Here is a 16,269-nt window from a genome sequence, read left to right as displayed (position 1 = left end):
CAAACTGTCACCACTTTACTGCAGCAGATAGCTGTATTTGTGCTTTCTTATCTGCAGCATTTTAAGTAGTTGTTATTGTATGATGACACACACAAGATGCACACAGTACAGAGAGGAATAACTGAGTTTCTCTCCCCTGTTTTAAAACATCTGATCCTTTCAGTTGAGATGATCTCCATGAAAACGTGGACACGATCGCCTCTTTCACAGAGATGAGGGGATGGACAGGAGATTTTCCTGCCTGACTGTGAGAAAAATCTTACCTAAGCAACCCGTAAAAGAGTCAGACAGCGGCCCATCTGCCTTTATTAACCTTGTCTGTGTCTCCCCATGTCCCCTCTTTATACTGGCACTGGGCCAGTCAAGCAGAAGGATAATGCTATCAGCCCTAATGTGATGATTTCAACCAGAAGTATTATAAAGCAGCCCTGCCAGTTATGTTAATGGGGAGAGGCAAGGTGTTAGACGGGGGACAGGATGGGGGTGTTGTTTGTTTTGTTGACTAACACCTCCCACATGCTGTTGGGTTGGGGCTGCTTCAGCCAGGCAGACACTGGAGGTGCCAGGGCCTTGGCAGAGATAAGAAAGATGGCTCATTGCCCACACACACACACACACACACACACACACAATGACACACACACTTAACACCTGCAGAGTTTAACAAGAAAATTTGCAAATCAGCACATGTCAAGTTGAAGCTCAGGTCTATTGTTTGGTTAAAATAGAGTAGTAGCATCACAGTCTACAACGCCCACACTGTGTCTCACTTGTAAATTCACGTCTTTCATTCAAAATGAGACCTGAAGACTGAAAAGAATGTCTTCCATCAACATCCATCCAACACTTTCTGGAGACAGAGAGTATTGAGGCTTGTTGTGTGTAGCCACCAACGTCCATCACCCCTCCCCACATCCTCTTTCTTTCTTTAGTTGGTACCACCCACCTCTCATCTCAAGCCCCGTGGCTGCACTATAGATCGCATCACATGTGTGACCATCAGCTCCTCAGGGGTTCAGCACTCTACAGCCAATCACCATCGCAAATTGAATTTCTCTAGCAGGCGTTTTTACACATCACACACTCAAACACATTCCACACTCTGTTTAATCTATCTATCTATCTATCTATCTATCTATCTATCTATCTATCTATCTATCTATCTATCTATCTATCTGTCTATCTATCTATCTATCTATCCAGCTCTTTCTGTCTGTCCGTCTATTCTTCCGTCTGTCTATTTACAGATTTACAGGTTGTTTTCTGCATTACTTTATACTCTAATGAGTAATGAGAACCAGTCATTGGATGCACTTTGCCTTTGCATCTTTGATGCAACTATCAGCCATGACTAGAATATTAATCATTGGTTGGTTTTGCTTGAGCGCTAAGAATTTGGAGAAAACAATCCATGCTTTATTTTTAAATCAAACCTCCACATCTGTAATAGTCAATAACAGTTAGTCATCACTGGCTCTGTTCTCACTCGTTCAGCACTCTAGAGTCTTATTTAAACAAAGGACCCATATCACTCACTACAACTTTAGGACTGATTTAGTGTAAAATTTTACTTTTGGCAGAGAGGGTGTTCACCTTGGTCCAGCCCTTAAATATGATTGTAGTGTAGATGCACAATTTTTTACTAGAACACCAACCAGAAAACTGGATAATGTATTCCTGTTGTTTGAATAATTTATCATTGAACTACTGAAAAATGTACTCTGACCAAATGCATTCTGATGCAAAATCTGTCACAGTGAGAACTACTATAATATCATCTGACAATGATTCGTAAACATGACATAAAAGCAAAATACTAGTAATTGCTTTAAGCTTGAAATCCACCATTTCAGATGACAGTTTGGTCAGCCTACTTATTTCCAGAGCATAATGTGGCTGAATTATGTAATAATCATTATTTGTTCAGTTTTGGCAGGCAAAGTAAATTTCCCAGCTGCTCCTGTGCTGACAGCCAGGTAGGCCAATGATGATGGTATAAGAAGTTGGCATGGCATTGTCCGTGCCCTGGCCGAGGCACCACTGGCACTTGTTACCAACAACAATCCACAGAGGGGGAGAGAGAGGCAGGTGGAAGGGTAGAAGAGAGGGAGGGGAAAGAGCGATGAGGGAAGGGGACAAGAGGATGACAGGCAGAAAGTAAATGAGACAGAAAGTACATGTGAGAGAAAAATAGGAAATAAAACAGCTTAAGGTGAAGCTATGTAACTAGAAACAGTAAAACATTTTTTCTGCATATCAAATAACAGCTGGGGCTCTTTTTTTTGTGCCTCCACTATTTTAGTTGTCACCACACCTAACACTTACCTTTACCCCTACTTCTTCTTGGAATTACTAATCATATTATTTCAAGAGAATTGACTGTAATCCTCTGTATCCTTTTGCGACATCCTTTCACAAGCCAGTGTAATGAGCTAGATAAAGGAGTATAATACGAAGAACTATCTTGGCTCATGTGTGTAAATGTGAACGTGTTTCTGAGTGTATATTCTCCAGATGGCGTGAACACCAGGGGTACGCTGTAAAACAGTATCATTCTAGATATATACAAATGGCCAATATAACCCAACCTGTTCCTCTGAACGCACAGACTGCTTCCTCCTCTCCAGGAACATCAAAAGATGGAGCAGTTTCCTAACTCACATCCTTGTTGCTAAAATGGATTACAGCATTTTCTGTGTGGGGGATCAGAAGTATGTGAGCTGTTGTCACTTCATTGTGATACTTGGCTATGGCATCTGTAGGACCACTAACTGATCTATCAAAAGTCAGTTCACAGTGTGTATGTGCTGACGTGTGTGTTCGTCTGTGTTCATGATTTTTATGCTTATACTTATGTGTGTGTGTCAGTGCTTACAGTGTGTGTGAGCACTGATGGGACTAGTGCCAGCTCCCGCTGCCTGCTTCTTGGCTCTGCACACAATCGCACACAACGAGCCCACCGCCATCTTTGCATGTTTAGCAGAGGCACAAGTCTTTTCCAAAACAAACACACTGCAAACTGCCAGCCAACCGCACCACAGCACACACCATACTGACAGAGCAGTCCAGCCTCTCTCCAGCCCCCTGGCCTCCGTGGACTGGCCCTCATTTTCTGCATGGAGCTCACTGACAGCAGCACGCCTGTTAATTGGAGGAAGCTGTAAAATGAGTAATTATTGCAGTTTGGGGTAGGCAAGCTGTTGCCTGTTACAGCACAAGGCTCTGTTGTGTGAGAGTGCAGAGGAAAGGGTGTTATGAAAGCAGCGCTCATGTATTTGTCTATGTCTGTTAGTATATTTGTGCTGCATGCACATATGTTCATCTGTGCATTGCAGGGGGTTGGTGATCTGCAAACACTCCTTGCCTGTTTCTGGAGAGAAGACAATCACTAATTAAGTTCTATGACGGAGGCACTTAATCACAGCTGTGGTATAGAACCAAAAGAGAGAAACAACGAAGAAAGAGAGAAGTATTTTGAGTTGCAGACTCAGTTGAAGAGGCTGAAAGAGGCTATGGAGAAGTGTGTGGGTTATGAGTAGGTTACAGCTGGACAGGTTAGCCAGAAGTGGAAAAAGGCCAAAGGCAGACGCCAGCATGACTGAAAGCAAATTGTTCTCATTATCAAGTCCACAGGTGCTTTACAGAATTCGATGCTCAAGAATAGATTTGGCTCTGACATTCTAACACATTCATAATGTGTTCTCATGAAGCTTGCAAAATTGAACTGAGCTGAACTGCCATAGCAGTAAAACAAATGTCAAAGAAGCATGACTGAATCTGAGGTATTCTTTTAGTGACAGGGGCTTACCAGATGTACTAGTTGTCCCTGAAGCTGCACAATTTCTCTCACTTTGTTTTATGCCATCTTCAAATTCTGCTCCCTTAATCCCATCAACATAAGTTGAAAATGTTTTTTTTTTTTTTTTTTTTTCCCATCGAGTTCTTTTTTTCTCCTTTACTTCCACTGAAGTAATAGAAATCCCTCCCTAGGCAAATGCACAAGTTACCCAAATAACCCCTGGCAGATTTACTGAAATAGAAAGCAAGTGTCCCAACTCATTCTTTTTTATCAGGGTAAATTACATTTGCTACAGCATTAAGAGTGACGTGCTTAAATACAAAGAACTGATTAAGTTTCCGGCTCAGGTAGTGAATACTCTAGCCATGTACGACACCATGGTCAAGTTCATTTCAATTATTTTGCCTCATTTCCTATATTATGTCCATTCAGCAGCAGCCACAGCTCAAACCATTTGTTCATCTGATGTAAATAAAGAGGGTCCTTGATTGCTCTACACTTTCTCTAACCTTGGATATCGATTTTTTTTAATTAACCCTTTCACATGTTTTAGTCCTGTGTTCTCCATTCTATGCTTTTGTATGTCCCCACAGTGAATCTTTTAGAGAGATCATCAATAAACTGTTAAATCAACCAGACCTGCCCTCGTACATCCTTTCCAATTTCCTGAGTTATTATAACATTCACAACCAGGTTGCTTTTTTTCAATAAACCTTAGTTCCCAGGTGTCCTTGTGTCAAGGTCTTCAGAGGTGGAGAAGTAAGAGGATATGATATTTTATCCTCATCTGCTTCCCTGTATGTGAGGGAATGCTGAGCGCCTGGAATATCTCAGACACGCGCACAGACACATGCTCACACACTCTCATACTGCATGGGCACCACTTCAATTTGCATGAAATGATTTGAGCTGTGTTATTTACACAAGACTTCCTCCAGTTAAAGGGTGAATGTGCTCGTTCAATTTCTTTCTCTTTCCTATTGGATTTATTTATTTCCTGTCAGTTCTGCTCCTGTGTTTATTACAGCAATCTGCTTTTTTCTTCCCCTCCCCTTTTCTTCACTCCCACCCCGTCTCTGAGAACACTATTACTCTAGCTGCTCCCGCTGCTGTGGATGCAGATGCACTCAATTCAGTTTCTCTCCGCTGCTGCTGCAATGGGGGGGGCAGGTACAGCAAGGTAAAGGAAGGGGGAAAAAAAGGCAAAATGTAAGGGGGTAAGGAGGTGTGGGGTGGTGCACAGCAGGTTGACAGATTCAAGACTGCCTCCACCCTTTTCCCTTCCCTTGAAGGACATTATCATAGGAGCTCGGAGTAGCTCAGCACATCACGACACGGCTTGGATCTCTTTCTCTGCCTCAGGCTCCAGCAGAGATGAGTACATCTTAACCAGGTCTGATAGACATACAGGGGCTAATTCACAAGAGCTGCTGCTTGAGCTACTACCACCAAGGTTAGAGTAAGTTTAGAGACTGAGCCCTCTGATCTCCTCCAGCTGTGAAGTTTAAACATATTGCAGCTTTTGACTCTGCGTGTGTGTGGTTTTTTTTGCATGAACAAAAGAGTCAGATAGACTAAGAGTCTGTATTAGAAAGAAAGTAGGTCAATGTCTGTGTTACAGCTGTCTAATTGGAAACGATAATTACAGCACGTTTTACATCGCAAGACGTGCCAGTTTTAATCAGAGGTAAAGGTGCTCCAGATGGCCTCCTAAAACAAGGTGTTCTTGTCTTATACATTAATTCCTGGCCTGCAGATTAAGTTTTGCCATTAATCATTTTTTATGTGCCTTTATCAGGGTCAGAACCTAATAGGGGCTCTGAGTGAAATTGTCCTGCAAAATCTATAAAATGCCTGTGAAATTTAAAATCTATATAGAAAAAAGTCCCCTGGTTGTATGCAGTCTGATAGTCAACAAAGGAAGTATACAATATTGACTATTTGGGGACTAAGACTAAAATGGAAAGCTATTTGCCAGCAGGGGAAAGGAAATAGTAGTGGTATAAATTCAATGTTTATTTGCCACTATGCAATGCAGCTGTATTATTTCACTGTTAAATAAAATTGTCCCTGAAAAGTTGCAGAGCATCTCAGAAGATCAGATGAAGGGACTATAAAGCCTGCTGGAAAAAAAAGAGTTCTTCTCTTTCCTGGGTTTTTATATTTGTATTTCTGTAACACAATATTTTATCCACTGCAAGCTATATTCCAATGACAGTATTCAAATGCGCATCAGGGCATTACAGTGAGATTTTGTTGTCAGTACTCTGCTGCTGTAGATGTTGTGTATTTATGTTAATTTGTGTGTGAAGTTTACATTTCAAGCCACTAGAACTGCAGCATGTTGCTGCAACACGTCAGACCACGTAAAAGATCATCCATTAAACACAGTCTCTCTTTCACCTTGTTTATGTGCCATCTTTTTTCCCCCATTTCTGCACATTTCATTCTGAGGATTAAAGGTGTTCAGTGCCTTTCCGGAAGGGAATTTAGACTTTGAAAATCAACTGCCTGGAAGCTCAAATTAAAAGTGTGAATTCATTATCATCTTTTCTATCATTTCCTCAAACAACATTTTGCATGCTTGCTTCATTTTTTATGTTCAATACTCCCTGGCGTAGCTCCTTCTTTTATGTTGCTTTAATCTCTTTGGTGTTAGTGATGCTCTCTGTTCAGTGTACAGTTGTTTTTTTTTATCACATTACCAACCAGCAATATAATGTTGTTTAGAAAAAGTGTTCTGATGAGGGAAACTGTTACATGAAGTTTAGTTACAGTGTAAAAGCCACATGCCATCTCGCTAATGTCAGTAACACTCAGTCACAAAGCCATGGATTGGTTTATGAGCAGCTTTTTCTCCTCCCGTTTATTGCACGCAAAGCTGTCTCTGTTACAAGGTAAATGTCCTGAGTGCTGCAGAGTCCTGGAGGTCAGAGGAGCTATGAATTCTGAGAAGAAACAACTTGTCTGCTAGCAAAAGACTCAGGTCACTTTTATAAGATTTCCTCTCATTTAATTTTCTCAAATGTGTTTGAATACTAATCACAAGTGATAAATGTAATGTAATGTATTGCTTTTGAAGTGAGTGATTAGAATGTCTGGCCTAACATGTATGGGTTTGATTCTAATTATAAAGCTTTGTACAACATGAGCATGCATATGTAAGCTAATGCTATCTCACTGATGTTTTTTTCTCTCAGACACACACACGCACACAGACATAGAGTCAATTTTAGGAGGGATGTAACAGTGGTGGAGGCTATGTCAGCTGCACAATACAGCTGTTGATTTAAATGTATGCGACTGGGGGAAAGCTGGGCCGCACTGTTTACAAATCATAGTAGTCGTCTTTTGACATATTTTCCCTCAAGACGTTTCACCTTTTTTTTTCTTGCATCTTGACCGAGATTCATTCAGCTTGGAAGAAATCCTAAGCTCCTGAGCATGTATAAAATGCATCAGTGTTACACATATTAGAGGTAGAAGGGCTATGTCACACACATTTTGTGGCACAAGTCAAATCAAATAGCAACCAATTACATTGTATGAGATCAAATACGAAATTAAAGCTATCCTACTGAATCATCAGCCTGCACAAAGTTATTATCCCTATGCTGAATCTGACTCTATATTGAAATTCATATTGAATTTGTCGATGCAGAGACTCACATCACTAGTCAACACACACCGGTATCCTTTGTGTGTCTCTAGTTCTCTCCTTTGTTTGGTCTCTTGGAGACATACAGCAGTCCCCTTTCCTCTTTTGTTTTTCTCAGTTTGCACTTTGCAGGCTGGAGATGGGGAATAGATCAAAAGCAGAATGGATGAGCTGTTTTGCAAGATCCCCCAGTCTTAACGGATTTCAAGGCTGGGTGAGACTGGGTATGTGTTGCTTGGCTGGGTGTGTGTGTCTGTGTGTGTGTGAGTGTGTTCAAGTGTGTGTATGTGTGTCGTATGCCTGTACATGCAAATTTATGTGTATGTGCCTGAGTGCCTCTGTGTCTGTGCGCCTGCGAATTTCCCTCTGTGTCTCTGTTTTTATCAGTCTGCACAGTGCACCCTTGAATTCCTACCAAGGATCCCAATATAATGTAGCTACAGAACTATAGATACATTGTAACCGTATAGGTATTGTTTCACTTGTTCTCTATCTGGGTATACGGGTTCATACTCACACTCTGTTCTTGTTAGATACTCTAAGGGATTCCATTTTATGTCGCATACATTGGGAGCATCTTTTTTAACATCAGTCAGCAAAACACTTGAAGTTTGATCTACTGTGCACACTGTACAGTATTTACATTATCTTGTCTCAAACGTATGCAGGGGTAACATATGTATAGACAAATTAAAAATATATTAAAGTAAAAAAAAAATTAAAAAAAACTTGCCATACAATGCTATAGTGCAGCGAAAAGTAATTCTTCTAGCTGAACTCGCTCACATGATAACACATATGATCAGATTTTTATGAACACTCCCAGAGTTCTGTGTTGGAAATGTTAAGCACTATATATCCTTGTGGTGGAGCCTTTGAGATAAACTATATCCACAAATGAACACAGGCGTTTGTGCATGGACCATATGGTGGTGTCCATCTACACAGTCATGTCTTATCACATCATCATGTCATACAAGCATGCCCCCTAGCAGTTAAGCACTTTATATCACAGATCTGTGTGGAGAGTAGGAATAGAGTAGGAATAGATGGAGATCATGAGTGAATTGAGTTTGGCACATATCCCTAATGGTCTCGGTCTTTCCCCAGTGTTTAGATTATGTCTTCACTAACTCGGTCACCATTGATGAAGACATTTGGACTGTCAGTAGTGGCGGGGTGCACAGGCTGAGCAGGGACTGTGACTGCAAGGGCATCTATTGTTTTCTGTCTGCTCTATAGGGGATGCAGCACTTGGAGAACACGCAACACTGCTTTGAAGATCTGCTCTGACAGCCCAAAGACCTTCTCTTCAACCCACAGCTTGTGTCTCGTTAAGACAATTGAACAAGCAATGCCATTATTCACTGTAATTGTAAATAATGGGTGTGCTGCCTAACTTTGGAATGATTTACCAAATCTACAGTAACATGATGCATTTGTGTGTGTGTTCAGAAGTAACAAACATAGCTCAAATCACAGTTTAGACTGTAACAAAACAACAGATTGTAAAAGTGTAAGCAGGTCAAGTTTTTCCACGCTTTCTCCACGGCCAGGGATTAGAGACGTCTTGACCAGTAGAAAATAATAGCAAGAATACCATAAGTCTGCAGTGTCTTTTCTTCAGTTAACACTAGAGTTACAACTGTGTGCTTTCCCAGTTCTCTCTTTACTGTACGGCTGTGCCAACCACCTACGCCACCACCTGTGTATGTCTAGCCCCTGAAGTTTGCCTACGGCACCACCCTGATTAGTCTCATTCCTGCTGATGATGAGTCATACCAGAGAGAGCTTCTGTAAAAAGATAGCCCGTTTTTCCCACTCACTATTCCATAGAGAAAACATGCATAACAGTTACCCACAAACACACACTAGTACAATGACTTTGCTTGTCATTTGAACAATGTGATCATTGTGAGGCAGAGTGGGTGCGCACTAAATATAACTGTCCTCTGTTTAGTTTTAACCGAGCACTAGGTGCTGATTCAACCAGTGGTAATGTCCGCTGATGGGTAGAAATTGCCTCTACTTCAGCATATTTTCCTCAAGCTGAAATAGCTTAATGTTGCTATAAGAGCAATAAAAGTCCATTCTCTGAGGCCCATGAAGATATTTTACTTCTGCAATACAGACAGCCGCAAACAGGCTTGCACACATGCAAGTATACAGCCAGAAACACACACACTTCGACTCAGACTCATTTGCACCACCGTGACACCTGAATGCTTTAGCCTCGGAGTAAGTGTGTTGTATGACATTATGCTTGATAATGGCAGCTATTGCTTTCCTCATATATGATGGATGCGTCTGTCACAGTGCAGTCTCGCCACACACTATTGGATACGGCATTTTTCTGACAGGAAAATCAGCCAATCCTGACGCTCCAGTGAGCAGCCACCCTAATCTTTTCCTCATGCTGTAATTCCAGGTTGCAGAATGAACCCTGGGTAATCCCTCACAGGGTGCATCGTTCCACTTGTTGTCACTCTCTCTCCGTGTCTTTCTCTCTTTTCCTCACTCTCATTCTTTATTTCTTACTCGCAAAACCCCCACCCCCCACCCCCCTCTGACTTCTCCGTCTCTCAGTTGCTGTCTCTTTCTCTTGTTCTCGCCGCCTTATGTTCTAGCTCCCTAGCTGGCTGCTCCTCATACTTTCTCATTGATTTTTCTTTCCATTTGCCAGCCTCACCGCACCTACTCAGTAAGTGATTGACATTCCCCTGCATCTTTCTATTTCTCTCTCAGTCTTTTCCTTTTGCTCCTCTCCTATTCCCCTCTCTCTTATTATACCCTATTCTTCCTGCTGCCTCCCTGTTTCTCAGGAAAAATAAATAGTGCACAGTATTCGTCAATAGTCTGAACTTTGTCTGAATTTGTTTCCTAGATTCACTGGCTGTACTGCACGGTAGTTATTTTTTGTAATTGTGGTGTAAATACCAATTTAATGACACTGCAAATGAGAAACATCAAGTTACAGCTATTTATATTGTTGTGCACAAACACAGTCTGTTATATGGCAATATGGGGCTTCCTCTCCCTATGATAAAAGCTTATGAGGCTAATAGATTCTTGGGTTGTGCTGCGTGTATAATGAGGTTTTATGCAATGGCTCAGTACTGTTGCTTCACCAGGATTAATGCAATGGTTAGGGTTCCCTTGATTTTAGAGTTTGCACAACCTACAGAATTATTACAAACTGTGCTTCAAGGGGAAATGACATGTAAGCTTACTGATGTTCTTTCCTGGCTCTCAGATTAATGGCAAACAGTGTTGCTCCCTTATTAATATTTCATCATTTTAATTAGTTGTGCATTTCTGTCTCTCCGCATTTTAGACACTCTGTTGTCATCTCTTCATCCTATTTGTGCAATATAATGAGTAGCCTCCCTTTTTTATTGCCCAAATCAATAATAAAAAGTGTAATTTATTGCATAGAATAATTACAGCATTAAACTTTTTGATAAATGTCACAGTGTTTTTGCTCCCAAGCGTGCATTCCTGCTTACATAAGCTGATGTATACATCTTCCTTCCTGTTAGTTGAAGTGACTCATAGACAGCACAGCTCTATTTTCTCCCCCTCCCAGCTCAAAGAGAGTTGATGGTGGGGCCACCGGAGGGCCAGTTCCTCCCCCGCCAGCATATGCTTCTTCTCCCTTCCTGCTCCCAGCTTCCTCATCTCCCTCCCTCTCTCTCTCCACACTCTCTCCACCTCCTGCTCCTGGGCAGGAGTCACGGTGCCACCCCATCCCATTACCCTCTCAGTCACCCCCACGCTCAGACCTCTGGTGACACCTGCTGAGCCCAGCCAAGCCAGACTCCCACCTCCTGCCACCTCCACAGGCTCTGACAACTGATTGTGTACGCTGATTGCTGAACACCATATTTCACAGGTCCCTTTTTGGTCCTGCCACCGTATGTTCACATTTTCTCCCTCTCCGTTTCTTGAGGCTGTCATCAGCAGAGTGTGGAATGTGTTGTGCAGGGGGTTTGGGTGGCTGTAGTCTATTTGTGTGAGCAAGGTGCTGTTTCTCCCAACAAGTACACCAGAGGAAATGGAAGGGAAGATCTTTTTGATCATACACTCTCAAAGGAAATCTTTGATTCCGGGAGCTCTCTGTTCCTTTTTTTGTATCTCACATCAGAATTCACCATTCAGTGTTGGGAGAGTGGTTAAACGGCTTCCAAATGTAGGCACTGATCAACATGAATGGCTTCAAATCCCCTGAGAATTTTGGCAATTTAGCCTTGAAACAGTCTATGACCAAGCTGCAGAGCTTTGTTTATTGTGGCTTTAGTTTTCTTTTTATGAGACTTCAGTCACTGATTATCTAAGTTCATCCCCTCCAGTCTGACTCCAACAAACCAGGAATATTCCCAAAGGTTTTCTAGCATGTAATCAGAGAACTCATTCTAGTGACATGGACTGAATCACATCAACAAAGTATCAAGGCAAAATTAGATGCTGCATTCGCTCATTACTCTTCCTATATAATATTCATAATGGAGGCAGGTTGATTATTATGATAAGGGATATTATTTCTTTGAGATAGAGGTGGTAATGTTTACATAATGAGGTAGATTACAGAGTTTGAATGTAAATGACTAAAAACAGAATGTTTTGAGTCATCATCATTTTACAAATATTTAATTAAATGCTGAAAGTGCTGCCTTTTTTCTAACTAGTTTCCATAACAATAAGACACAATGTAATCTTAGTAGGAACACAGTGAGCAGGATAACCTCATAGGTTCTGAAAATACTCCACATATATTAAATCTAAACATGAGATAAGTTATCTTGGCCTTGATTTATCTCGAGGTTATCTTCAGTACCAACACATCCAGCAATTCTCCGTATATCATTGACGCTGAAATTGTCAGTAATCTGTATCAGCTGCATAAATGAAATAATGGCTTGTGAAACTACCATGATAAGGAAAAGAAAATTGTTTTGCTGATAGTTGCCTGTGGTGGGTCACCAGTGCAGCCACATCATTCTTACCATATAATCATCAGAAAAAGGTGTATTGCAGTTTCGAATGTGAATGATGGAGAGCACACCACAGCAAAGGTAGAGAGTAAATTGGAAGTCACTGGAAAAGTCAAAGTTCTGTCGTCATGTCAAAACTAAGAAAAATACTCTTCCTTTTACTGGACCACTTTGCATTTTTCACTTTATTCAGTACTTGGACAGATTTTAATAAGCTCCGGGGTTGCTGAATTTTCCTAACCATTAGAGGAGCCATGTAAATCCTTCAAGGTCAGAACATAAAAATCACCAAGGTGTTTTTACCTGTCAGTGTCATTATAGTAAAATGTAGGTGAGTAAGAGGACTGTAGCAAGAGGCAAAGTATATTCACAAAATGTTTATGTTTGCAGAGACTGTCATGATGGAGTTGATGCTTGACAAACTTGGGTCGAGCAGACAAATGGATGAAACAGGAGATGGCAGAGACAGATTGAAAGGGGATGGGAGGAAAGACACCATGTGAGGTGGAGGTGTGAATCCCCACTCGAGCTGTAATGAGAATGAGAATGTGGCTCTGCGCCACAGGATTTGCCGGTAATTGGTTTAATGAATGCATTCTGTTGCCTCTGATTGAACACATGCCCTGTGCTCGCTCCTCAAGGAGCCACACACATGTTTTCTTTGTTTCCTCCTGCAGTCGTGCTAACTTTTCCTATCACCTTGTCTTATACTGGTGGTGATCTGTCCACTGCTTTCTCCCTGTCCTACTGTCATTTGTGAAGGTCATACTGATTCTCCTTCAGAGAAGAGGGAGGCAATTAAGACCAGACTGTTTCTTTTGGCCTTTTCCAGCTGATGGAACTTAGTGACTGATCTGTTTGTATATATGCTTGTGTGTGTGTGTGTGTGTGCATGTGTATGCATGTGTGTGTGCGTGCGTGCGTGTGCTTTCTTTGCAGATTGGCCTGTGGCACTCTGAGCACGGACTGTCCATGGAGAGAAAGCTTCCATCAATCAATGTGACAGACACCCTTTTCAACACTACTCTTACCATCACGACAATACTGGTAAGTACTACTGTATGCACACTAATATGCACACATCAACAGCAGTCCATGGCATTTTATTTGCTCAACTTCTAGGCTGATCTACATGTGGATGACACTCTGCGGCTGACAGACAATTACCATATCAAAAACCCATTTTGTATTTTCAGATCCAAACTCAGTCCTCTCGGGATCTGAGGAACTGATGCTGCGCGATTGTTTTGCCCTCAGTACTTCAGATGAGGCTACATCACAGTGCATCAGCAGGAGCTAATAATTCACCATGTCAGCCATTCTCAGCCTCTGTTGTAAATATAGATCCTGTGAATGCTAGGTCTCACTACCCTCACTATACTACCTGTTACAAGGGATGCAGTTTTTTAGCAATTTTCTTAATCTCCTGCCATATCAGTGATCAATAATCTAACTTTAAAAGCTGATAAAAAAACAAAATGCATGCTTTTCCTCTATGAAAGCTATGTTTAAACAGTTGACTTGGTCTATTTGTGCAGCACATGCAAAGTAAATTAGTTACCTGAATTATTAATTAAACAAACTCAATGAATTATTTAAATATGTTAAAAAGGGGAACAATACAGTCACTCAATTGCTGTTTCTGCCCTTAGTGCCATTATTTAACAAAGGGCCAAACTAATTTCCTATCATAAGAATTCAGCACAATTTTAACGTTTTGTCAGATGACAAATTAGACAACACTAAACATGGAGGGCACCCAATTCAGCCTCTCATTCTTGTATTAGTGAGAAGGGTTGTATAGGTTCAGTATGCTTGAAACAAAAATGTTTATAGTTATTCTGAATGGCCGCACTTGAGGGGTAAAAAGCATAATGTGATCACCTCCTGGCTGCATCATACTGCCTTCTTGATCTCTCTTCAAGATTTCTCTTCCTTTTCCTGTTCTGATAGTCTCAACGCATTGAATTATGAATATAGTGGAGATAACAATGAACACTTGGGGACGGTCTCTCCACAAAAGCATTTATGCTGTTGCTCTCAGATGTCCATAACAAAGGGCTGGGAGTAGTTTTGCAAAGAATAGATCTTCCGAGAGAAGCTTACAGACACTATAGATAGATTGCTGTATGAAGTGGGCGTGTTTGTTGAATTGTTGCTTTCAGAGAGTGACACTCTGGCCCTTGTGATCTGCAAATGCCTACACACATATCAACTAGAACTCCTTATTATTTATTAGGATATCAATATGTTCAGTGGTGAGTCATAAATTCTTGACATCAGTTCACAGTAACTCCTTCTCAATAAAGATGTTGAGGATTTTGCAATAGATAAAATTGCAATGGTGAAATGGTGAATTTGTCAGATAAAAAGCTGCAGGCAAAAGGCAATTAATTCATTCCGAATGAGCTCTAACATCCAGAAGGTCAACACCTTTACTGTACCATTCACCAACAGATCACAGAACCCATGTCCCAGTCATAGAAATTAAGTCCAGCAACTGAAAACACGCCCAAGTATTAAACTAAAGCTCAAATATGATGTTGCAGCAGTTAAGATATTCTTGTGCCGTCACATTCTTAAGAGTAATTAATTAATCATCAATTAATCTCCTACCTGTTTTAATCAGTAGAGCAGACGTGTTAGGAATTTTCAAACCTTATGAGAAGAATATAATGCTCTTGGTAATCTTGCCATTTCCTCTTTTTTTTTCTGTCATTAGCTTTGATATTGCTTCTATATACTGGTGTACGACTGTAAAACATAAAAGGTGATAAATGGATTTATCTTGGAATTGTGTAAAACCATTCACATTTTCAGTCAGCTGCATCTGTTGCATGCCCTTGCTCATCACTCAATACACACATAAACACAGTCACACACACACACACAAGCCTGTCACTCGCCCAGCTCCTCCTCCTCACTGATGAATCAGGCGATAAGGCACAAAGTAGCTTGTAAGCAGAGGCAATTGGCCCAGTGTGTTATTCTGAGTGGCTGGCTTATCAGCTGCGAGCTGTGAGAATAAGGGAAGGACATATTGCCATATTTTGCCACTGAACAACTCACTGGTCTCATTGAGACTGATTGGGATTCAGATGGAACGTTTCATTTCACACAGGAGGGGAAGGGCACGGGGGAGAATGGAGGTGTGTGTGTGTGTGTGTGTGTGTGTGTGTGTTTGGGCTGAGGGGGAGTACAAATGAGACAATGTTTTCACAACAGAAAGAGGGTGCGAAAGAAAGAATTGGCCAAGCACAGAGCTTTGATTTCACTTTGGAGATACAGAGTCCCTGGACCAAACTTCGGAAGCCACCAAGGAGCAATTTTCAGTGCCTATCACAGCTCATTCATCATGGTGTGATTGCTGTGTCGCTGTTATCTCACTTGTGGGCGGCAGACGAGCCGCAGCTGAAAGCCTCCATAAGAATTCCTTACCTGTAGCACTGGCCTGGGAGGCAGTATGTGTTTGTGTGTGCTTGCACTAGTGCTTACAGTATTTATGGGCACTCTCTTACAAGCATTTGTGTGTGTATGTTCAGTGTTTGCATTTGTGTGTCTCTGTGCACTCTTGACATGTCCACCTGGCTTAGAGCAGTTTCATTTTAGCTGCACATGGACATTACCTTCAGAAACAGCTTCAGAGAAAAAACTGAATCAATTATCTCTTTACTGTAAGGGCTACATGCCATGTGTTCCTAATCACTGATTGAGTTTGTTACAGGCACTGTTTAGGTCTCTGTGAAATGATGTCTTTATACCCTCAGTAGCCACACTGATGTTATAGAAAAAGCCCATTCTTTGCTTGCTCAAAATAATTC

General features: G+C 41.3%; 1 protein-coding gene across 1 annotated transcript in view; it reads left to right on the top strand.

Moving 5' to 3' along the window:
• grik4 (glutamate receptor, ionotropic, kainate 4) overlaps positions 1-16,269 on the top strand; it is a 262,394-nt gene that overhangs the window by 217,930 nt on the left and 28,195 nt on the right. Inside the window, 1 exon segment of the mRNA XM_051065501.1 lies at positions 13,388-13,495. Within this exon segment, the coding sequence (XP_050921458.1) occupies positions 13,388-13,495 (108 nt within the window).

This window comes from Lates calcarifer, linkage group LG21 (assembly GCF_001640805.2).
Source record: "Lates calcarifer isolate ASB-BC8 linkage group LG21, TLL_Latcal_v3, whole genome shotgun sequence".
Classification (NCBI taxonomy): Eukaryota; Metazoa; Chordata; class Actinopteri; family Centropomidae; genus Lates; species Lates calcarifer.
Note: the sequence above shows the minus strand (reverse complement) of the source record. Positions and strands in the feature narration are given on the sequence as shown.